The 26,144-nt window shown below is 41.7% G+C and overlaps 1 protein-coding gene across 2 annotated transcripts in view; it reads right to left on the bottom strand.

Annotated features, from left to right (window-relative positions):
* Positions 1 to 26,144, bottom strand: part of TAFA2 (TAFA chemokine like family member 2) — a 155,763-nt gene that overhangs the window by 38,783 nt on the left and 90,836 nt on the right. For both annotated transcript variants that reach the window (XR_006104282.1, XM_042470638.1), the window contains exon 2: positions 24,015 to 24,121. Coding sequence is in view for 1 of the 2 variants with exons in the window: in XM_042470638.1 (XP_042326572.1) it covers positions 24,015 to 24,120 (106 nt within the window). In the remaining variant the exon portion in view is untranslated. The remainder of the gene's footprint in view (positions 1 to 24,014; positions 24,122 to 26,144) is intronic.

Here is a 26,144-nt window from a genome sequence, read left to right as displayed (position 1 = left end):
GGCCCATGTATGGAGTCCCTTAATGCTGTTTTGAGTGCCTCAGGGGAAAAATAATTTTTTGTGGGATGGAAGTGGCCACAAATGGCTCCCCTCCCCAGGTGTATATGGAGCATTTTTGCCAAAAACATATTTTAAAACTTTTTTAAAAAATCAAGGACAAAGGATGAGGGACACGGCAGTGGGAAGGGCCACGGCCCTTCAAATTCCCAGGGATGACCAATGTACTTCACCCAGCCCCTGGCAGTTGCTAACATTAGGTCTCTCTGGTTTCCAACTTGGTGCTCTCTGACTACAGATTCCATAATTCCCAAAAAACATGGCCAATGTGATGGAACAATAATTCGATAAACAATCTCCACATATTCATGAGCAAAAGCAGAAATGAAAGCAATCACCTCAAGCCCTGTAATCAATCATATGTAATCCAGTGGATTAGATGGCATAAACAAAGCTTTCTGGAAACAGGACAACAGAAATATAGTAGTAGTAATTTTGCTCCTTTATACTTTTCCTTCTGATTTTTTTATTTGCATTCTTAGTTATCTCATTGATTCTCAGATTTTGTCTCCACACATTTCTATTTAATAGATTTTACACAGCACAACTAGCTCCCTAGAGACAACACATTACACCTTCTAAGCAGAAATCAGGCATCACCTACATGCACCAATAGGCATCTGAAATGCAAGCTATTTAATAGATGTAGTTTGTTGTAAAACACTTTCCAAACAAATTAGTGCTAAAACAAAAAAATTTCAAGGCAGCAAATTTTTCAATCTCTGCCCATTAGTGAGAAAGAATAGGGCATTTTAAAGTGTTTTTTTACACCAATGTAATCAAATTAAATGGCACAGTCATTTAAATTTATGAATGGTTTTAAAAAGACATTTCAATGGATGATGTGAAGAACTGATTAAACGAGACTCACCAATAATGGTGCAGAAGAGAAATATAACTTTTATTCAATTTTAATGAAGAAGACAACAACTTTCCATATGAGAGCTGCCTGGCATTTCATTGCAACACAATCACAAGCAAAGAGTTTCTGCTTTCCATCTATATTATGATGTGACTTTTTTAAAAAAAATTGCAAACTGACTGATCATGATTACAGCACACAAACTGTGGGCAAACTGCTGTTTTTTCTGATGTTGCTGCCCTCCCCTCAGTACTAGCCAACCTAAGTAGCGGTAAGCATTGGTGGGAGTAGCATTTCAGTAATATCTATGTGAGGGCACACTTTACCCACCCCCCTTAGTGCCCTAATCTCTTCTGCCTCTCAGTTTCTAAGGTGGCAATTGAGTCTTTAGTCAATTTAACCACATTTAACAGTACATATTTGTTTACATGCAAGTATCACTGAATTCAAAGATACTATGAATGCAGTACAGTACAAAACATGGATGCCCATGCAGTCAAGCTAAAGCAGAGTGCCCCTAGGCTAATTTTATACCCCTAAGACTCTTTGGAGGCCACACAAGCAAGTACATTTCTATACTGCTTATCAGTGAACTAGGAACACCCTAAGCAGTTTACAATGTGTACGCTAATTGCCAGCAACAAGTGGCTACTCATTTTAGCAACCTAGAGGAGGATGCAAGGCTGAGAGCCCTGCCTGGGGTTGAACTCACAACCTTGCACCTGCAGTACAGGCATTTAACCACTGTGCCACCAGGGCTCCCCACAAGCTGTCCAAAATGCCCCCAAAGCTTTAAAAATGAAATCAAAAGTGACCAGTTTCAACACAATATCAGAGAGTCTCTTCAAATTTCATGATATAAACAGGATTTATGTGAAAAGGACTTCAAATATTTTTTTACAGATATCAAGGAAACATCTAGAAGGAGAGTTTTCTACATAGGGCCTCCTGCAATGATTTGTAAAACTAAGGCCCAAAACAGATGTGCAGATGGGGTGGCTTCCAGCTGCTCCAGGTGCATGGCATACACCTGGAGTGTCCGGAAGCTGCCTTGGAATTGAACCAGGGCTGCCTAAGGCAGCCCAAAAGGAACAGATATTTTCTGCTCCTTTCGGTAGTCCATTTGGGCCCGTGGCAGCAGGTACCCTCAGGACTGTAGCATGTGGTCACTGCAGTCTCAGGGTAATCGGGCTGGCCGCTCCTTACTACCCATTTTTTTCACCCCAAAGTTATAACCTCCAAAATGTAAGTAAAATCAGGGGAAAGGGGAAATACCCACAGACTCACACAGACAGAAATTGGTGATTTCCCACATTCTGTTATCATGATCAGAATCACAAATGTGCAGACAACCACCACAAATTAAGTTAGAAATTGGAAATTACTTTTTTGATAGCGTAAAGGAAAGGAGGGAATTGAGTGATATTTTAATGACTGATTATTTTAGCATGAGTTTTCAAGGTTTTCAGTCCACTGAAGACAATGCATTGACAGCACTGCCTGAATTCATGGTCATAATGCGACAGGTAACAACAGCCAAAACAAATTTAAGGTGATACTACAGTGATACCAGATTCCATATGCACTAATGTGTTGCAACTTCCCATCTCTTTCAGCTATCGTGCACTTTCTTGATGTGTTTACTTAAGATTTTATACCCATACAACATAAGAAGCCTGACATTTTATGGATGACACAACAAATAAATAGAAAATACAGTGTAACTAAAATGTCTTTCAACTCAGAGCCCAAATCAGCATGATGTTATTCTGTGGCCAGACATCATGGCAGGGTGGGCTTCTCCCTCCCTGCCAAAATCTACAATGAGTGTTTGCTTGGTTTATAAAGATTGGCATAGAAACCTAATGTAGCTTATCTTTCCTCTACACTTCAGTGGTCTCGATATGTCACATCAGTCTCAATGTGTCACTACAGAAAGCAAGGACATGAATAGACCTACAATTCTTTTCTCTTTTTTTTTAGTCTCCATAATTTTCAGTTATTTGTGATTGTTCTACTAGGTTGTGAAATCCAAATAAAGCATATATTTAAGATAAGATTTTAAACTATGTTTTATATAATAAATATTAAGGGGGGAAATGACAAATACATATTTGTTATCAAATACTGAGGGCTTCTCTTCTCTTTTGAAAACCAACCTAGGAAAGCCAATGACAACTGAAAGACAGGTTACACATTTTAGAAAAGTAAGGGGCCATTCCTATTGGGCATATAACACGACATATCACTGCAATTCTGACTCAGATTTTTTTCCAAGTCATAATCGAATCTGACCCATCGTTCCCATTAAAAATGGGTGCAAACAGACCCGGGGTTTTTTACCCCTGTTTTCGTTCCCATTGGTATTTTCCCTGTGATAATTTGAAGCGGGTTATTTTGCTCCCCATTCCCATTGCCCTTCTGGAATCTCCTTTTTTAAAAAGCAGCTGTCAATCAAGCGCCTAAGCGCTTGACGTCACAGCCAATCAGTCGCTTAGGTGCTTTTCCATTCCAGGAAAGGGAGAAGGGAGCCTCTATTCCCCTCAAATGTATTCCCTTTTCTGTGTCTCCCCAGACTCCCTCTGGAAGAGAGAAGGAGCCTCTACTCGCACTAAACTCCTTTGCGTCCCAGGCTCTTCTGTGTCTCCCCAGACTCCCTCTGGGAAAGAGAGAAGAGGAGCCTCTATTTGCCCCAAATCCCTGGGCTGTCTGGGGGGTGATCAAGCAGGCATGTAATGCAAAGCCGATCTCCACTCAGGTGCTCAGGAAGAGACAAAAAAAGAAAAAAAGAATAGTTAAAAATTGTGTTCAATCGGTCTCCTCACACGTCGGTCTATGAATGTAGAGCGGGGGGAGGTTGCAGGGGGTGTAATGTGTTTACTGCGTTTGGAGGTCAATGTAGCACAATCGCCTTACCCTGCTTCCCACTCTACCAGGGGAAAGGCTATGCGAACGGGACAAAATGGTGCGGGTAATGCAGGAAAGAGAACAAGCAGGTGACACCCCCAAGCCAACCCCTTGAACACTGCTCCTCCCATCCCCAAGTTCCCAAATCAGACACCCTGTCGTTCCCATTCATTTGCCCCAAATCAGACTCAGGAGGTGCAAGAAAAACCTCTAAAAATGTGCACTCTTTTTAAGCCGGTTTATCCACCACTGATTCGGGTTTTCCAAGGAAAAACTGAATACATAGGGATCAGATTCGAATTCCAATGGGAACAAAATCGGCGCAATGAGGATCAAATGTGCGCTCAAATGGGAATGATGCACCCCTAATTCAATTCTTGATCCACGTTATAAGCCAGTGGGAATGGGGCCTAATATTACAGCTATTTAGGTTGCCCAGAGAAGTTCAGACTTATTCTATATGATAGGCCCAGTACATACCTGCTTGAAGGTCCAGGTCGGCGGCAGCGTTTTTTCCTCCGCAGGGAAGCCACAGCTGCCAAACCACATGGCTTCCCTGTGGAGGAAAAAGAACCCGCAAAAAGAGGGTTCTTTTTCTGCCGTGGCAGTTACATCCGATTTGTTCAGAGGAGGTTTGGCATGGCTGTTCTCTGAACTAAGAGAGTGTAAGTTGCTCAAGGTGAAAGTGAAAGTCTGTGACTATGCTGTGGGAACACTAGACGTTACCAGAATCAGATAACCACAGTAGTCATATTCAAGTATGACTTACCCTGTTTCAATCAGAACATGAAAAGGTAAACACTAAAGCCTGCTTCTCTTCATCTTCACTTTCCTCCCATGGAAAATTGCACAGTTCAATAGGGAAAGTTCCTATTCATTGCAAAGTCTCCATGGGAAAAACAATTATCTTCTAAAGTCCTACCTGTGATTTAAATCTGTTGATAATGTCTGAATAAGGCTAATTTCTTACAATCTTTGGTCCACACTGTTGAGGTTACATACAGATACAACTCAATATTGTCTGGCTCTTTAATTTTAAGCCTGGAGACTTTAAGATGGGACAAAATGGAGGAGGAAGATTTATCACCACCTGCAACAAATCTTGGTTTTATACTTTAATCCTGGCTGATTAATTCAGTTTTGCAAATACACTTCGGAACTCATTTATCCACCTGAAAAATATTTGGATGAAAGGACTCGACAAAGATAAACAAGCAACAACTAGAAAAGCTGGCTTGGTTGTAGGAAAATTACTTCATTCACTTTCTGCTTGTCTCTACTTGCTATTCAGCATATACAAATTAGTGCTATTCCAAAATGTTCGTTCTGCTAGACTGGACTCAGAACCTGCATGGAGCTTCTTCAGTGGACTTGATATATACTGTTTCCCCATTTTGTATTTCCAGCTGCCTTTAGGCCAGAGCAGTCACCTTCAGTTCATATGATCTATGAAGGAACTGGGTCCAAGAGAAATGACCCTCTTTTCTGTCTTTCTTTTTTTGTAGAGTGGTAATGTTGGCTGCTATTGCAGAGAAAAGGACAAAGAGGAGTAAGAGAGGAACTGCTATTCAAATCAGAAGAGTTTGCTCTTCCTTTGTGGAGGCAAGACTGGTCTTCTTTGATTGCAGTCTGCTAACCAGGTCTGCTTGTTAGAAAACCACTGCCACTCCTGTATAGATAATTAGGGAACTAGATAATTAGAGAACACCTAATGCTGTGGTGCAACAGGTTCCCCATAGTCAGGAAAGGGAGTAAATAACCACTTTGTAGAAAGCAGTTGCCTTTCTGTCTTTAATAATAAATAAAAATAAAATTTTTATTTATATGCCGCCCTTCCTCCGATCAGGGCGGCTCACAACATAATTAAAATACAAACAGTTCCAATAAAAACATATTTAAAACAACCCAACAGTAAAGCCCCAAAGCCCAACCTCTTGGCCACGAAAGAGAGGAGGGAGGCCCACAGGATATTTACTCGGGGAATGCCTGTTGGAATAGGAAGGTTTTGAGGTCCTTCCTAAATTGGGCCAGGGTGGTGGACGAGCGGAGCTCTGTGGGCAGCGCATTCCAAAGGGCTGGGGCAGCTATGGAGAACGACCTCCGAGTAGTGGAGGCCAACCTAGCCCTAGGCACCTTCAGTAGCTGCTGCCCAGACGTTCTGAGAGTGCGAGGCGGAATGTATGGGGAGAGGCGGTCCTTTAGGTATCCTGGGCCCAAGCCATTTAGGGCTTTATAGGTAATTACCAACACCTTATATTGAGCTCGGAAGCGAATGGGCAGCCAATGAAGATCTTTTAAAACTGGTGTTATATGGCTGGTCCTGGATGCACCAGTGACCAGCCGGGCTGCCATATTTTGCACTATTTGCAGCTTCCGAGTTTGGTATAAGGGTTGCCCCATGTAGAGTACGTTGCAGAAATCCAGTCTCGAAGTTACCAGAGCATGTACAACAGTTTCTAGGTCCCTCTGGGCCAGGTATGGGCGCAGCTGGCGAATCAGCCTAAGCTGATAACAAGTGCTCTTGACCGTCGCATTCACCTGAGCAGTCAGGTGAAGCGACGAGTCAAGAAGCACCCCCAGACTGCGCACGGAGTCCTTCACAGGGAGCGTGACCCCGTTCAGGACAGGTGGAACCACCGCCATTCCTGGACCAGGGGAACCTATCACTAGTACCTCCGTTTTCTCTGGATTCAATTTGAGTCGGTTTTCCCTCATCCAGCCCATTACTGACTCCAGACAGGCCACGAGAGGAGAGACGCCATCCCCAGTCACTGCATCAGTCGGAGACATAGAGAAAATAATTTGGGTGTCATCAGCGTACTGATAACCCCGCGCCCCATGTCTCCGGATGATCTCTCCCAGTGGTTTCATGTAAATGTTAAATAGCATGGGAGACAGAATGGCCCCTTGAGGGACCCCAGTTTTAAGGGGCCTCTCATCAGAGCACACGTCTCCCAGCTGCACCATCTGGGACCTCCCCGAGAGGTAGGAACGGAACCACTGGAGCACAGTGCCCCCGATTCCCACCTCTGCGAGGCGCCCCAGAAGGATACCATGGTCTATGGTATCGAAAGCCGCTGAGATGTCCAAGAGCACCAACAGGGACACGCTTCCCCTGTCGATGCCCAGACGGAGATCATCGACCAAGGCGACCATGGCCGTCTCAACCCCGTAACCCGCCCGGAAGCCAGTTTGAAATGGGTCCAGATAATCCGTTTCATCCAAGACCGCCTGAAGCTGGATCGCAACCGCCCTCTCGATCACCTTTCCCAAAAATGGTAGCAGCGAAACAGGCCGATAATTATCATGTACCAGGGGGTCAAGGGAGGGCTTTTTTAGGATCGGTCTTACTATGGCCAATTTAAGATCCGATGGAAATAGCCCATCCCTTAAAGATGTATTAATTATCCGGCGTAACAAAGATGTTACCGCCGGCCCCCCCTGGGCCGCTAACCACGAGGGACAGGGATCAAGAGAGCAGGTCGTTTTCCGAACACTTCCGAGGATCTTGTCCACATCCTCGGTACTCACCAACTCAAACTGATCCAGTTTAACATAGTCCACGGAGGCTCTGGACACTTCTACCCTAGGTTCTGCTAAAGTGTCGGCGTTCAGACCTTCGCTTATACGAGAGGTTTTATCCGCAAAAAAGTCGTTAAACAAGTCACAGCAGGCCTTAGAAGGTTCAAGGATCTGGTTCAGGGCGGGAGGGAGCTGAGTTAGCTCCCTGACCACCCTGAACAACTCTGCCGGACGCGACTCAGCGGACGCAATACGAGCACCATAGAACGAATTCTTTGTTGCTCGTATTGCCTCTCCGTAGTCCTCTAACAGTTGGTCTAGGAGAGCCTGTTCGTCTAAGCAAAGGTGTTCCGCCAACGGTACTCTAGCCGTCGCAGAACCCGCTTCCTCGCCCGGAGATCTTCCGTATACCAGGGCTTACGTTTGGAAGCAGGCCTGAGAGGGCGCTTGGGAGCGATCCTGTGTATAGCCCTGGAAAGGCCGGTATTCCAGATACCGGTGAGGGCATCAACAGAGTCGCCGTCATTTCCAACCGTGAGCCCCTCTAAGGCTTCTCGGAACCTCTCAGGTTCCATCAGCCTTCGAGGGTGGACCATCCTAACTGGTCCACCACCCCCGGGGGGGATCTGGGTAGAGGCCTTGATTTTCACCTCTACCAGGAAATGATCCGTCCATGACAGGGGGGAAACATTAACTATTTCCACCCACGGATTCTCCGCATCCGAACAGAAGACCAAATCGAGAGTATTACCCGCACAATGCGTGGGACCCTGTATCAGCTGGGACAGGCCCATGGCCGCCATGGTCTCCATGAATTCCCGAGCCGCACCGGATGGAACATGGCTGGCCGTGAGGGAGATGTTGAAGTCGCCCAGGACAAGAAGCCTGGGCGTCTCCAACATCAGCTCAGCGACCAGCTGTGTCAGCTCGTTAAGGGAGTCCGCTAATGCACGGGGTGGCCGATACACTAACAGAATCCCTAGACTGTCCCTAGCCTTTAGGGTCAGGTAAATACACTCGATATAGGAGGTCTGTCGGATGTGGTTCCTGGTGAGGGACACGGTGTTCCTATGTACCAAGGCCACACCCCCCCCCCCGCCCACCTAACCTGCGCTGGTCCTTCACCGAGAACCCAGCTGGCAGGGCCTGAGCCCACACAGCATCCCCTTCAGGCCCCAGCCAGGTCTCGGTAATGCAAGCCAGGTCGCACTTCGAGTCCTCCAGTAGATCCTGGAGGATGTGGGTCTTATTGTTAACCGACCTGGCATTGCACAGGAGCAGCGACAGGGTTTGTGGCACGGTTGGAGTCTTTCCTTTTGTTTCAAGCTTCCTAAAGCATTAGTCTTAAGCGGTACTACGGACCAACACAGCAATATGACGCTTTCTTAGAACCAAACACTAAGGGGTTCCTCCTACACTGAGAATTAAACTCTTTCTACTTGACAGTGCATTCTCAGACAGGAGTTAGGACTTTTCTGTTTGTTTTATTCAAGAATTGACCACCAGTCAAGTGGTCTAGTATGCAAACTCAATTGTATATTGGTTTGATTTCTTCTTCCCTTTACTTTGATGCTTTGCTCTTTCTGAACACCAATTAGTTTTTATTGAGACAAAGTAAAAGCCTAGCAGGCTTAGGCTGGAAGACTCTCCATACATGGAAAGAGAAATCCCTGAGGTCTAAGCGGAGTTCAGGAAAGGAAGAGGCACTAGGAACCACATTGCAAATATATGATAGCTAATGGAACATACCAGGGGATTCCAAAAGAAAATCAGCACGTGCTTTATAGACTATAGTAAAGTCTTTGACGGCATAGATCATGAAAGGCTATGGAACTTCCTTAAAGACATGGGAGTGCCAACACATCTGATAGTCCTGATGAGGAATCTGTACTCAGGACAAGAGGCTACTGTCAGATCCAAACATGGAGAAACAGAATGGTTCCAAATAGGTAAAAGGGGTCAGACAATACTGCATCTTATCACTGTACTTGTTCAACTTATGTGCAGAACATATTGTAAGAAAAGCAGGATTGGACATAGAAGGAGAAGTGAAAATAGGAGGAAGGAATATCAACAATCTAAGGCCTGGTACAGACCACCACTTTGCAGCAGCCTGGGGCTGAAATTAGGGCTTGGGAGAGCAGAGCAACTGCATACTCCCGAGCCCTACTGTGCCATAAGGGTAGGCCCCCATCTACATGGGGGTCGCCATGATGACATACGTTCAGCACAGCTTCCAAATGGTGTCGTGCTGTGTGGATGTTATCAGCGTGTGAGGGCACTAATGGCGTCCCCCGCACGCCCTAAAAAGAACCCACTTGGAACAGGTTCTTTTTAGGACTCCCAGAGTCCTCAGTGTTTGGTTGCTGCAGCCTCTGTGTGGGGCAGAAAGGGGCGGCGTCTCAGTGCTCCTTTCTGCCTGTCTGTATCGGGCATAAGATACACAGATGATACTATAAAACTAGCAGAAAACCTCCTAGACCTGGAACAACTACAAAGGAAGATCAAGGAAGAAAGTGTAAAAGCAGGGTTACTGTTGAACATAAAGAAAACAAAAATAATGACCATGCAGAATCTGCACAAATTCAACCTAGACAATGAAGAAATAAAAATAGGAAAAGAGTTCTACTACCTGGAATGAAACACTGATAGAAATGGTGACTGCAGCCAGGAAATCAGAAGATTAAGAATGGGGAATGCAGCTATGAAAGAACTAGAAAAGATCCTAAAATGCAAAGATATACAACTGAGCGTAGAAGTTAGAATCATATAAATCATTGCATTCCCTATTACCATGTATGGATGTGAGAGCTGGAAATTAAGAAAGAAGATAGGAAGAAAATCAATTCTTTTCAGACGTGGTGCTGGAGAAGAGTACTGAAGATCCCATGGATGACCAAAAAGACAAACAAATGGGTCCTAGAGCAGATCAAGCCTAAAATCTCTCTGGAAGCCAAAATGTCAAAACTTAGGCTGTCGTACTTCAGACACATCATGAGAAGGGAGAACTTGCTGGAAATAACAATGCTAGGAAAGGTGGAGGCTGCTTGTTAGATGGATGGACTCTATTAAGGAGGTCACAGGTATGAGTGTACAGGAACTAAGCAAAGTGGTGGAGGACAAGGAGTCTTGGAGATGTCTCATCCACTGGGTTGCCATGGGTCAAGATTGACTCAAGGGCAGTTAACAACAGGACATACGGAATCAGAGTTGTTACCCCTACAATGTATCAGAGTTATAGGGTGTTAGTTTTTCCCCATATTTCGTGGAGTCACAATTTTTTAAAAAATATTTTTTTCATGCTCTGATAGGTCCATAAAAACACTACATAACTTTTAGAAAACCCCCTAATTCCACACAAGTAATCAGAATTATACCTGAATTTGTCTTTTTATTATTTACTTCTGGCTGTATCCAGTCCCTTGCACCACACTCAGAGAAAAAAAGGCCAAAATGGAAGCAATTTAATAAGGATGGATAGATAATTTCCCCCAGGATACAACTAAATATCTTAAGTGAATAATACAGTAAATTGTGCAGACATTATGTAAATCAGCAACTTCTGTGGCAAGCCCAAGTTCACAATTATTAATAATGCAGTTTCGTGGGAAGGAGGAATGACAGATGAAAATTTCACTCTCAGGCATAAAAATAGTGCTTGCCACAAACACTTTTTATTATTTTCATTCTTTTTTGATCGGCCATATGCCAGAAGTCTGAACTCAGCAAGAAGCAGCAGGATGTCTCCAACCAGCTTTCATGTTTTAAAGAATTTTGAAAATAAAGGGACATACACGGTTTTTCTTTTCTTTAGTGCACCAGTGGACAGGCTGTACCTTTATATGATAAACTGTACTACTTTATAGGTTGAATGGTCTGGATCTTTCATTAATATTCTTTTTCATTATTTATTGCCTAAGTGTGAATAGCATATTATCAGGAAATACAAACGTAACAAAATTGCATCATTATGTAGCATAATACAAAAGCCATTATTGCCTTCTCTCTTGCCATCATCATCATCATCATCATCTTGGCACTACAATAGTGTACATTTCAAGCAAATGTGTGAGACAAGTTTCCAGAAAATTTGAAATGATAACCAGTCCTCATATGGAGGAATGGTAATGCCTGTGTGTCTGCAGTATTTTTTTCATGTAAAATGTGGCTTTTCCTATGGAAACACTTTTAAACAACAGCTGCTATCAAAACTAAGATAATATAGTCTTCATATTTTAAAAACATGACCTCCCCCCAACATATATGGCTTTACAAGATTACCAAAATTCATTAACACTCTGCAAGACCAGATTCACAAATCAGAGTATACTGGAGCTGGTGCCAATCTCAGATTGGCATTGTTCCAGGAACACTTTCACGCAGGTTTGGTTGGAATGTCAGCTGTGACTTTTCCCAAAAAAGTCAAATCTAGTCACCATCACAAATGCTTTGATTAAAATAAAGTTGAATGGTATCACTATGCTCTCACTTCCACTGTCTTTAAAGATACATTAGAAAATGTTTCAGAAAGCTTCCAGATTGCAGAATGACTCCAGATTATTGGGGCTATTTGGAAAATATTGTTCCAATGATGTTCAAGCTTCATTGGCTGTCAGTTTGTTTGAAGGCCAATATACAGATGGCCCTCCACATTGGAGGATTTTACTTTTGTGGAGTTGATTTTGTGTGTGTGTGTGTGTGTGTGTGTGTGTGTGTGGTTTTGATTAATGTGTTCTCTCTAGGAATCTCTATGGGACTATCCAGACCGGCCTGAAAGGCTGGCCTGGAGGCCAAGTCAGGGCACAGAATCTTGATGACACAGGCCCTAACCCAACCCCCAGGGCACCATGATGGCGTGGGCCGCTCCAGATAGTATACAACATTATGATGCACCTCCAGCACCGCGTCCAGATGACACAGTGCTGAGGGGATGCCTTACAGCAGTGCCGCAGCAGCTATGGAGACCTTTGGAGGGCGAAAAAGGAGCTGCTTTTTGCAGATCCATTTTACACCCTCCAGAGGCTGGATCGGGACCACAGTGTGAGGTTGCCACAGCCCCAATCCGGTCAAAAAAGGGGTGGTCTGTATAGCCCCTAAGTCCTCTAGTGCAATTTTGCTGGGAGCTGACCATAGAGTTCGGCTAGAAAACCTAGAAGCTTTCCTTGAAGCATTTGTAGATCCTCCAGCATGATTCTATTATCAACTTCTGGCATATGTTGACCATAGAATGTACTGGAAGACCTGGAGATTTCTAAAGAGGTGTTCTCTTAGGTAATCATTTGTAGATTTGCCACATTTACAGGGGTCCTTCACCCCTAACCCCAGTGAATGTGGAGGGACCTCTGTAAAGTGAAGGAAATAATCTTGTGGAAGATAGGACTGGGTTTTTTATTTACTTATTTAATAGGTGGCACTACCAAATAGAGTGGGCTCAGTGTTGCCAGTCCTATTTTTGTGTCACCAAAATCATCAATATATAACAAAACTAAATATTAGGTCTCCCAGAATGAGTCAAATCAAGAATTTTTCACTTGGAACTGCCCTGTAGTCTGTTTCTAATGGTGGACTCCTTGTTCCTTTATCAGTGGTTCCCAAACAGTGCTCCGAGGAACCGTTAGAGCTCCATGTGTACTTCTCAGGTGCTCCACAGCCACTCCAGAAAAATGAAAGTAATAATAACCGTTTCTGGAGTCATTCTCTCCAGAAAACTTAACTTGTAAGACATGTACAGAACCGTTTCTGGAGTCATTCTCTCCAGAAAAATGAAAGTAATAAAAATTGAATGAAATGAAAGAAGAATATATTCTTATATATACACCTAAACACCATTAACTTGTAAGACATGGGGTAGGCCTCTTAAGGCTTCCAATTCAAAAAAGTTGGGAACCCCTGCTCTAAATGATTTTTAACTAGTAGGCCAGCTTCAGCTCATCCTGATGGCTTCCTTTTAATCAGGGACTTGATGGTGAAGATACAGCAAAGAAGAAGTGATTTAATTGACTCATCTCAAATCATCTATCATTCTAGGAAAACAGGCTTTCCTACTCTGGGCAAAGCTTTCCTACAGAACCATTTCTGGAGTCATTCTCTCCATTCTAGCTGTCATTGCTTCCACCTTCAGTGAAATGATCCACTGTTCTTCAGTCTCTTGCCTATACTCCACCATCTTCTCTCCACAGATTTGGGACTGCCCTTTTTATCCAGTCTAACCAGAAGCCTCAGAGCATTTACCTTTTTATAACCCATAAGCTCCCAGACTATTGGCCTGTATTTATAAGCCAATGACAGCCAATAGTATGTTCATTAACAAGCTGCCCTTTTTTGATTCTCCTGTCCAGTATATAAGCTGACAGGATAAACTGTGAACCATTAAGGTTCATAACTGCTTCCTCGGTAGCAACAGAAACAGCTTTATGGGCAGTTGGCAGGTTGCCACTGTAGGACTGAGTAACAAAATAACTGTTAGGCTTTGTGAAAGATAAGTAAGCTGTTTTGCTCCACAAGGAAAAAGTCCAAAAATTTATGGTCAGGTTATTATTAGGATCAAGTAAATGGGCTCCAAAATGAAGACAAGATGAAAGATGATGCCAAAAGAAAAAGAGTGTAGGAAAAGAAGAGAAAGGTTACCTTGCTGCTGAAGTCATGATGTTTGCATGGTCAGGGTCTTATTACAAAATGGAAAAGGAAGCATAGACTTAAATTTAGCCTCTATTCTACGTTCCCAGGGAGTCTGTGATTGTGACCTGGTTGTTTTGATGCTTGACTCAATGTTGGATATTTGCTGTTTTAACTTGTTTTCTTATGATGTTTTTAATTTGTTGTTTTCACTTCTAGATTGTGCGCCATAGGCAGGCTTTTTATATATTCTTGATTTTCTTGGTTTTGTACAGCGCCATGTACATCTACGGCGCTTTATAAATAAAGCTAATAATAATAATAATAATAATACAAGTATTTCCAATCATATCTAGGACTATTGTAAACAGTGGCTGTCTCCCAAATCTGCTACTAGTAAGATCTTAAGGAGATGCTATGTTCTGTGGTCCATCTCCATCTGAGGTGTCATAAGCAGGGACTACTAAGTAGTGGTATCTGGGAGGCCCATTTTGGTTCCCCACAATATTCAAAAATCCTATGTAAGTATTTCTGAACTTTTTTTGAATGCACTTAATGTTTGATTCCATGGGCAAAATCTAATTGCTAGTCCCAAGCAGAGTTGACTTATTAGATCAATGGGGTTTACATGGGTTGATTAATCATACAGCAATTGGTTTAACTGATCTACTCTACTTGTTACTAACATCTAGGTTTCCATGAATGTTTGACTGTAACAGTTGCTGGTTGCTGTTTCATTTTATTACGCATACTATATAATTTTGTACTTTGTATATTTTAAACCCGTTTAAAGGCCAAATGTGTGGTGAAAAATGATGGATAATGTTGTAAATAAATTATTGTTATGATTTATATCAGTGTCATCTACTGAACTGGACTTGGATAGAACAATGAAATCAATGGAATTTAAGCTATTTGTGATTAACAAGTCACATTTCAATACATCTGCTTTAAGTAAGAGTATCATTTAGCAATGGGTTTTTAAAGTCTGTTTCCATTACCTATCATGTACTGACACATATTAATGATTGCAGTCTGAGGCCTGAAACAGAAGGGCCAAAGGAGTGGCTTGCAGCCACTTCAGGGGTATGGTGTGCACATGACACATGTCCCCAGATCGGCTAGAAGTCACTCTAGGGGTGCTTAAGGCAGCCCAAAGCTGCTGGCAAAAGAGCTCAGAAAAACTGCTCTTTGTTGATGGCTCATTTGGGACCACGGTGGTGACCCACTTTCAGAGCAGGCCATCTGGTCACCATGGTCCCCAGCCGGTCGGGGGGCAATTGTGGATGCTTCAAGCTGTCTGTTTCACCCCTGAGTTTATTTATTTGACTCATTTGTACAGATGTGCCATTGGTTTCCTGGTGTCTTTTACTTCCATAATTTTCAAAGTGCAACTGGGAAGATTGACACTGCAGTCTTTTGGCACTTAAAATTTCACTAAAAAGGACTTCAGTTGCAAGAGCTGCCAAACCATTTCTAGCACCAAAGTATGAAGTAAACACAGCTTTTAAACACATTTTCTTTTTCAGTAATCAGTCAAGTAAGCTTTAAAAAACCTATGTGTATACAGTACAATTCCTTCTAAGAGCCAGGATATATAAGCAAAGCTTTGGGTTTCACTTTTAATTATGTCTCCTTAAATTTTCTGCTGCTTTTTCCTCATTTCAAACTCTCCATTAGGCTAACCTTTTCAACTATTCTGAAGAAGTTTCATAGGATATCCTACACTTCAGCTTCCTCTCTGAAATAAAAGTCTTAATTTTAAAGTTCAGCTTGAATCAGTGGGCCCTAGGCAAAGCGGTTTAATGAATACAGTCATGGGAGTAACTCTAGTCAGGCCTTTGGGGTGAGGCGGTGGGAAAGGGAGTAGTAACAACACACATTGCCAGTCTACTGAAATTCTCTTTTAAAGTAATCTTCGTTGGTGTAACCTTCCCTTCACATTACTGATCCTACATAAATACTGAGTCTCTAAGCCACAGGCCTGATGGGTCAATAACATACGAAAACAAAGTCTAAGAGGTAAACTGGCATGAACAGGGGGGAAAGCTCATTTTTTTAAAAGGACGAGGGAAATTCAGTTTGCAAAAGATACTGAATACAGCCCTACTGTTGTGGATTTTGTCTGTATACAACCCCATCCTAATTCAAGAGCTTTGTTTTAAAGGTGGCTAATACTCCAGTGAAGACAGAAAACTTGATTGAAAAATGCAATTACAGCCCTACTGCAATGGTATGACAGAAATAGGGTATGACAGAAATAATGTCTGTCACATCTGTCCTGTCCCCTAATGTACCTTTGTCTACCTACAATCTATATAGTTGTTAGTCTATAGACTATAATTGTAAGTCTATAGACTTGTTTTCATCAGTGATTACACAAAAAGTTGTAATTACCTGATTGGTAATTTTTGACTTGTAAATACAGTGTCTTTCAGTGTAAATACTTGTAAATACAGCTGCCCCTTGGAACTCGTGGGGGATTCATTCGGGACCCCCTCCCACGCGAGTTCTAAATCTCACATGCATGAGGGGTGTGCGCCGCAGGCACGTGCCCCATTGTTAATGGCCATCGCCCCTCCGTGGATTTTCAAGTCCATCGATTTCAAGTCCATGGACTTGGAGGGACGACTGTACTGTGTTCATCTTCCAATGTGAAATAAGCAATCATTTGTTGGCAATGCCCTATTGCATTTTACGTAAGACAACAAGGCTGGTCAGCACACAAACGAAAAAATGAACACTGCATTACCTCAAAAAACCTCTACATTCCCTCTCAAAAATACCTCTGTAGTCCCTCTCAAAACGACAACTGGAAATGAAGAAGTTGCTTCCTGCTGCTATTTTGAGAGGAGCTGGAAGGAACTGACCTCTGACCCCCATGCAACTGCCCATTCCAGTTTTATGCTGTGTGTTCTACATCAAATGGTCACAAGAGGAAACAGGTGTGGAAATGCAAGCCTTCTGCTTTACCCTCCTTCATTCCCCACACTCCCTAGTCTCAGGGAAACAAATCAATTAATATGTTCTCTGTGAAAGATCCATAGCTCCCCAATGCAGTCTGCAAAATACGTACATCTTATATGTTTATAAGAATCCCTGTAATTCTACCACAGTAATAACATCATCTTGAACTTGAACTTTTTCTATTTGTCTGGATCACAGCCTTGTTATTTAAAAATAGGTTCCTGTAACCTTCAAATGTGAGACAATTTTTAAAAGGTTGTAGTTTCTTAGATAACTCTGTTAAGACAATACAACGAAGGGAAAATAATGTTGACAGTCAACATTCTTAAATCATCCTCATTCAACATCAGTTATGCTATCTAAAGTGTATATTTTTCAAGAAACTTTACATGACAATAAGAAACATAAATCATAGCTGATCAAAATTCAATACATTTAAGTTTGGCTTGGGAGGGTAAATTTTCTTTAACTGACATTATAGACTTCAAGATGATGCGTATTCTCCTGTTGCCATTAGCAACATTACATGCCTCTCTGATAATAGGTTGTTTGCAGAGTTATTCAGCAATCCAAAAGGCTATATACAACTCATGATTTGCTATCCTAGGGCTTTATCACACAAGGCAGATAAATCACAACTAAAGCAGGATAATAGCACTTTCAGTTGGGGCTTATCACATGATGCTGTCCCTCTCCTGTTCTTCTGTGGGAGACCACTTTGAAAGCATTTCTTTTGACTGACACAAAAAATCCATTAATGAATTCCTTTCCCACTAGGATTTCCAGTGTGAAAGTTCAATTCTGCTTTAATGCCAATTTTGGGTGGTCAGTGGGCATGCTGTGAGTGTGGCTTAGATGCCCCTTACTTAGTAGTGACTGAGGAGAAGAACAAGGGGCAAAAACTTCAATATCATTTTCATTCAGTTGGCAAAGTAACTGAGAAAAATTTTAAAGGTTTTTTTTTTTCTCCTCTATGGAAAGAAATCATTGGTAAATGATTGCACCACCCCAACTGGACCTGTCACAGAAGCCAAGAAGGGAAAACTTTGTCCATTGCCCCCACCTCCACCCTGCCTCCTTTTCCAGCAGAGTAGCCCAGTTTCTGCACATAAATTGCTTACATACACATCTCTTTTGAGCTACCTATTGAAAAGAAGCAGACCTTACTGTTACACTGTATTGTTCTTTACACTCCAAATACCCTCTGACCAATCTAAATATTCTTGTTAAGACTGAAAAGGCAACTACACTGCCTAACAGGAAAGAAAATCTCTTTAAAAAAAAACTCACCATTTCCCCCAAAAAAAACCTTTCATCAACTAGAAGAAAAAGCCTTCCTCCCCTAAGGCAGTTTGAAAATAGTGAGCAGTTGAAGAAAAAAAGAAAAAAGAGCAGATCCAAGTTTTAGACTTTACAAAGTAGAAAGTTAGTTCTGCATTTCTAACGAATGACTATTGAGGAAAATAAGGCATCTGGAAGAGGTAAACCTTTGGATACTTAATTACATTACTTGCCCCAGAACATCTGTCAAGTATATGAGCAGCAAAGATAACAGAATATGAGAGAATATATAAGACAAAATCAGCAGGGAACCATAGAAACACTGTGGTGAGGGCCATATAGTAGAACACTATATGCATTTGAGATGACAGCTGTTTCAAACCTTTGGGTCTGGATTTAGACAGTTGGGGTGAAATGAAACAGCAGCATTCAAGTGTGCAGTATAAAATGAATCATTTTTCTCCAATATGGATGTGATGAATTCAAAACTGTCAAGTACTGATTAGATCAATACTAGTTCACACAGAGTTACAATGATTTTTTTTCCTGCTCAATGTGTCCTCAGATAGGTTCTTCATTGCAGTACTATAAAACCTGGATTTAATTACTGAAGTACCCTCAGTTGTAAGACATGCTGAGCCCGCATTCAGGAGAAGGGGTAAACTGCTAAGCCCAAAAGAAGGTAACTCCACACCAATGAATGTACTGTAATCACTTTTATCAGTGTATCAAAATCTAGATGAATACATGTGCCACAAGGACAAAACAAGAATTAATGTGTAAAACCAATAATTCAAGCACCTGATCTCATTCACAGACTACAAAGCAACTCAGAAAAAATGATGTGTGTGCTGTAAAATGGTATGTAACTTTAAAATGGATATAGTCTGTTATCAAGCAATTAGGCATTTTTAAAATTGATACATCACTGGCAGATAACTGAATCAAAACATATACAAAGCAGTTTAAAAACTGAATCAAAAAGCCACGAGCTATAAATCAGCTTCAAACACATGCATATACAGGTTGAGTCTCTAATAAGTGACAGTGTATGAAAAGTAATGGAAAGAGGCTTTAAAAACCTATGGCTAAATGATACTCTTTCTTAAAGCAGGATTACTGAAATGAGACGTGTTAGTCACAAGTAACTTAAATTCCAATTCCATTGATTTCAATGCTGTACTTTAAGTGTCCCTTAGTCGGAATTCTGAAATCTAAACTAGTCCAAAATAAAATAAAATAATTCATGGGTGGCTGACATAGTGCTTTGCTTTCTGATGGTTCAAGGTATACAAACTTTGTTACATGCACAAAATTATTTAAAATAATGTATAAAATTACTTTTAGATTGTTAGTATAAGGTATATAGGAAGTTTAAATGTATTTTGCATTTAGACTTATGCTCCATCTCCAAGATATCTCATTAAGTATGTACAGTTACCCCTCTGTTTTTACAGGGATCTGTTCCAGATTCCCCCTCTGCAAAAACAGAAACCTGCAGATATTCATGCTTTATTGGCTTGAATAGTGGCACGCTCCATTTTAAGTCCCTCTATTTGCCCCTTGCAAGTAAGCGGACGCGGATTCAAAGTCCGCACAAATGAAGGGACAACTGTATATACAAACACTAATTTGAGATGTGATGCTAGACAAGAGTGCTAAGAATACTGTGGAGTTTATCTGCCAGTTCTGATGATTGGAAGGTTGGTAGTTTGAGGCCCAGGTGCTGCATGATGAGGTGAGCTCCTATCACTAGTCCCAGCTTCTGCCAACCTAGCAGTTCGAAGGCATTCAAATGCAAGTAGATAGATAGGTACCACTTCTCAGTGGGAAGGTAACAGCATTCGGTGCAATCATGCTGGCCATGTGACCACCAGAGCAGTCCTTGGACAACACCAGCTCTTCAGTTTAGAAACGGTGATGAGCACCACCCTCTATAATCAGTTACGACTAGATATTAATGTCAAGGGACTACCTTTACCTTTATGTTGAAATGACAGGGTAAATCAAGGTATGCTATTCATTCATGCTGTTTTTTTTTAAAAAACTTAAAATGAAAAAGCACAACTAGTAAAAATTAGCATTTCTTAAATTTATCTTCTACAGAAAAGCATTTTCTACGACAGCTATATCCTGTAATGATGTCATGTAGCAATATACTAACACATTAGTTGCTATCAAGTCAACAGGATGAGAAAATCAGAAAAACAACTGTAACTCCAGTTCCAATTTTGTTCAACAGTACATCTTGGTAATATTTTCTAATTATGTGGCCAAAGCTGTTAGCTGAAATGTAATTTCTGTCTACTTTTAAGCAGTTGTAGAAGCTCAGCATAGTTGTAAATTCGGCAGTTATTATATACATTTTACAATCCTAGACTGTTTGTTTAGAAAAACTGCATATGGGGCAATTTATATTTTCATATTCTAAAACTAGTGTTTATCTCAACATGAGGTTTGCTTGAGGGTAATAATTGCTTGGTTATTTCCTTCACTACATGGAAAAATTGATGTTATATATGCCCCCACGTAACTGACAACTAAGAATCTGTTGTTGACTACTGCCATGGGAATACTTAGAGCTGTGACCCAGAGCTCTTGGCTATATTAAAAATAATGTAGGATTATAGAAAGAAATTATATATGTTCTTGTTTTTCTTACAAGTTGTTTATAGAGACCCTGACACCTATAGGAGTCATAGATTTTCCTTAGCTATTGCTGAATTTTAGCCATGGTACCCAGTGCTGCATCAGTCACACTAGTGTAAAGATCCAATACATACTGAACATATAATGAGCTCTTGTATCAGCTTTGAGACTAACTGAAAGAAAGAATACAAGGATATTGTGACATGTGTGCAACTTGTCCAGTACAGTATATGAGAGTGTACCCATCAAGTGCTCATGCCATATTTAGTGAATCTTTTCCTCCTCATCTGTGTGGTTTTATCTCTAATCCACAAGAGTACGAACCAGGTAGCATTTTAATATGGAAGAAGCTAGCAGAATGGGGGAAGGCCTAATCTGTCATCACAGCCACACTGAAAGAGCCATCTATTCTTCTCCAGAGACTCTTTGGTTGTCAACTTTGTATCAGCTCTGCAAAAATGTTTAAGAGCAGCCTGATATGCAGAAATTCAGCAACAAAAGGTTTTCCTAACAAACAATATAAAGCTGGGGAAAAAAAGCTTGGCCTAGCAAATGTTTGTACAGTGTGCTAGTAAAAAGCTGGCAACCCTAAAAGTGACACATGTTTCTGCTGGGTCTCTCATAGTATTTGTGCCTGTTCTTGTTTTTTTTAAACTTCAGTCTTTAAAAGGAGCTGAAATACAAGTTCAAGTTCATTATAATTATCGGAGAGAAGGGAATTTGGTTATAATATCTACAATACAAAATACCTTTAAACTGATTGGAAGAGTTCCACAGAGGTTTATTGGTAGAAGGTTATCTTTAACCTGACAGTAACATTATACAACAGACTGTGAGACCCAGGGATTCTAATGGAACAATAATAATTCCAAGCCCAGCCAGATAAAATAAAAGAGATCCATGATGAGATTTCCCAGAATGTGCTTTCCTTCTTCAAAGTGGCCATAGGAAGACCCAATTTGAATTGAGGATACAGTGTTGATTTTGTGTGTGTGTGTGTGTGTGTGTGTGTGTGTGTGTGTGTTCTGCAGTGGTTCATGTTGCTGTCCCAAGAGCTGGTGGCTAAATCAGAAAAACATTGTTGGAGTATGTGTAGAATACAAGACCACATTCCCTAACAATAAAAGTTTAATTGAAATTGCCTTTTCTCAGCCTTCCCCCTGCTCACAATTATTTTTAAGGCAGAAAAGGGAAAAGAAAAATCCAATAATGGATTTTCCATGTCTCATCTAGTTTGGCGTTTCTTGGTGCCAAATGCTCCTTCCCCTTTTATTAGTAGTAATGTTAATTAAATTTCTGTGGTTCATCTGATAGCATTTTCACACCTCAAATCTGAAAATATACTGACATCAGAAAGTGAGAAATACAATTTTTAAAATACGGTGTAAAGAAAAAAAACATAACTAGCACTCTAGGTGCTTTTGAAAATTACACAGTTCGCTCCTATCAATCCATATATCAAGGGATACTGGTCCCTGGAGTGGGCTCCCTGGCCATAAAGTAAGAAAAGGAAGAGAATTACTCCCTCTAGAATAGGCATTGTCAAATATTAAGTATAAATCTACAGTAACCAGTTGAGGAGTGAACTACAACAAAGGGGAAAGATACAAGATAAGACACTAGAGATACCAGAGAAGAAAAGTCTCTTAGATCTTAACAAGAAAAAAAATCAGAATACATATTATTTCTCTCAACATACTAACTGCATTTGGAATGAGTGAAATCTGTTCATTTCACTTTCTCCCATTTTTAATGGGATGCAATTTGACACCACTTTAACTGCCATGGTTCCATCCTACAGTATCCTGGGACTTGGTCTTCACAACCTTGACCGTGTACTGTGAAACATCAGCACTCTTTGACAGAGACAGCTAAAGACCTTGCAAAACTATAATTCCCAGGATTCCACAGGATGGAGATACAAAACTCAAAGTGATGTCAAACTGCCTTTTTTCTACAGTATAGAAGCACACTACATCTCTCATTCCTGATATCAAATGTACAGGTAAATATGTGGATTTTAGCAACTTCTTATTTAGGAAGAATGAATTAAAACGTCAAAGATTCTTAACCATCTGTGCTGGGTAAATTTGGTTGGTACAGCTATTCCTGTATGGAGCAGTTCATGATATACCCACCTGCTATGGAGCCTGTAGGAGCCTATATCAAAGGGGGGGGGGAGAAAAGTACAGCCCTTGTTCAGCACCAGAAACACAGAGATACTCCACTATAAGTCGAGAAATTTATGCTCAAAATTTGATCCCAAAACCTTAGGTTGATGTATACACAGGTCAATGTGGGGACAACTGGGCTAGAGAGAAGAAAGAAGGGAGGGCTCTGACCCTGTGCTAAAAGAAGGAGAAAGGGTGGGCTCTTTCCCCCTTCAAGCTTCTCCTCCAACCCTATGTTGAGAGAAGAAAGGGCAGGCTCTCCTGCAACCTAGCAATCTGCCTAAGATTTACCCTTGATTTATTCACAGGTCATGTCAGACCTATATGGTACACAGAAATTCAAAGCCAGATTTTCAAAGGCTAAGCCCTCTGCCTTCAAGAACAATCTGTCAGTATTACTTCCCCGCCCTAACCCCAGGTTTCAATTATTTTAAATACTGAGGTCTTTCCCCTGAATTTATAAAGATATTCTAGAATCTTGTAAAGTTCTTATCAAAAGATGAAACAACAGAATTGTTACCCATTCCTAGTTTGTACAGATAATTGAAATGCTACAGTAGAACCACATGGTACTGAAGATTGTTTTTATGGGGCTTATTTCATGAACTGATTTATAGCATTTCCATGTACCCTTTGACAAATTGCTTTTTATGAAAGAAGCCACTTTATTATATGCTTAGTCAATTTCTCAAGTTTATCATCCTCAGATAACAAAACAGAAAATATGGTGATAAAAAATCATTAAACAGTGTGGGTATAACATCTTTTCAGGGATAATTTGTGGAAAATTGAAGTAGTATCACTTACAGAAAACTTTTCTCAACTGGTTGCCATACCAACCAATTTGCAAGAAGCTTATGAACAAATAAAAATTCTTTAGTTTTTTTTATTATTGTTGTTGTTAGATCACTTTGTCTTAAAGATTTTGCAGACAGATGCCACATCAGAATTATAACATGGCATAATGCAGTGCAGTTTCTTACCTTTGTGGTGGTTTGCCCCAGATGCTATTTTTCCCCACAGTGTTACAACAAATATTATTATTAGCAGTTTTCCTTTTGTTGCTTTCTGTAAGTATCTTTTATTCATCCTAGGGAGGAGAAAAGAAAATATGCAAAATAAAAAAATCAGAATATATTTAATTCATCACCATTATTTTCTCATAACTTGATAAAATTAGTTAAAATACATTTCCATGGTTGCTGGCAGACATTCAGCTATGCAGCACTAGGAGCAAGATGTTAATACCCTTTCCATTGCAAGGAATTAAATCAAATTCATTTTATTGGCTTCGGCGAAGAGTGGGAAAAGTACGTCTCATGGTCCACATGCATCACAACCTCCCTTTCATGATTCCACAAAGCACCCAAGACCAAGCTGTGTGGTTTGCTATCAAAATTTGGTTGTAAAGCACAGTTCTAAACAGTGCCATACCCACCCAGAATGTCACTTCATGTGGGGAGGCGGGGCTTCTGGGGGACTGGGCTTCCAGGTTGGACTTCCGGGAGAGGGGGTCACATGAAAACGGCCTGCCTGGGTGGAGACCCTTTCCCCAAGGACAGGAGACCCCCCCCTGAGGCCTGTGGAAATGGCCACAAGGCCAGGAGAAGTGGCCATGCAGCTGGGGAAGTGCTGTGCAGGGTGGAAAAGTGGCCATACAGCCGGGGAAACAGCTGCTCACCACCCACCTGGGCCAGAGACCTCTACCCCCAAGGACGGGAGACCTCCCCCCAAGATACAAGGAAGCAGCCAAGAGAAACACCATGTGTGGTGGGAAAGTGGCTGCCTGCCTGCCGGCCAGCCTCCCATAATAAACACCTCTCCCCTGAGGCCCAGAGGGCCCCCCCCCCCGAAGCCTATGGAAACAGCCACGTGGGATGGAAAAGCAGAAGCACAGCTGGGAAACAGCCGCCTCCTGCCCACCTGGGCCTCCAAGGCCCGGAGCAGCACCCACACGGGCTTAAGGAGTACCTTCATGGGGTGGGGGGGCTGACCAGGTGCCACCTCCCTCTTCTGCGGTGTCACCCTCCCCCCTTCTGGGGTGTCACCCGGTGCAGCCCGCACTCCCCGTGCCTTCCCAAGGAGGCTACTGGTTCTGAGTTGCTTCCAAGTGGAAGGGGATGACTGAAATACTACTGAACATTAAGAGAAACACTGCAATATTGGTTGTCCATGTACTGAACTGGATGAACAACAATTTCTGAAGAACAAAGGGAGTTTATTCCTCTACTATCAAGGCATTAATCCAAATAAGGCATTTGTAGCTTGACAATGGGAGTCAATGTGAAGTGGAAGTTTGAGTGATAGACTAGGACTCTGGAAGACCAGGACTGCAATCCCTACTTAGTGACAGAAACGCATTGGGTGGATTTGGACAAGTCATCCTCTCTCAGCCTCAGAGGAAGGCACTTGCAAACCTCCTCTGATCAAATCTTGCCAAGAAACCCCAATACAGTGCGTCCGTGCCATGCACAGATGCTTTTATGCAGCTTCCAGCTTACACGGAAGCCACTTGGGGAAGGAAACAATGGCGCACGTGCCCGTAGCGCGCACACACCGCTTCACCACATGCATGCACCCCATTATTTCCTATGGAGCTTGAGCACAGGCAGATTTTCCCTTACACGGGGGGATCTGGAACGGATCCCCTGCATAAGGAGAGGGCCCACTGTATTAGGGTCACCACAAGCCAGAATTGATTTGAAGGCACACAACAACAACGCTGGAAAACTATACCAACAATTTAGCAAGAAAAATAAATGCTATTCATGGGAAAGCCCAATACAGTCAGCCCTTCTTATACACGGATTTTTTTATACATAGATTCAAGCATCCACTGTTTGAAAATGTTTTTTAAAAGTATAAATTTCAAATATCAATCCTTGATTTTCCAATTTTTATAAGGTATACCATTTTGCTATGTCATTATATTTAATGGGACTTGAGCATCCAAGGATTTTGTTATCCACAGGGGCTCTTGGAACCAAACCCCAGTGTATAACAAGGGTCCACTGTAATGCCCTTTTAATCTCTCATTTCACTGCCCTCCCCTATAAGGGTAGGGAGCCTATGGCCCTCTATATGTTACTAGATTATAACATCCACCATCCACA

Source organism: Sceloporus undulatus, chromosome 5, assembly GCF_019175285.1.
Source record: "Sceloporus undulatus isolate JIND9_A2432 ecotype Alabama chromosome 5, SceUnd_v1.1, whole genome shotgun sequence".
Classification (NCBI taxonomy): Eukaryota; Metazoa; Chordata; class Lepidosauria; order Squamata; family Phrynosomatidae; genus Sceloporus; species Sceloporus undulatus.
The sequence above is the reverse complement of the archived record's forward strand: the minus strand, read 5'-3'. Positions and strand labels throughout refer to the sequence as shown.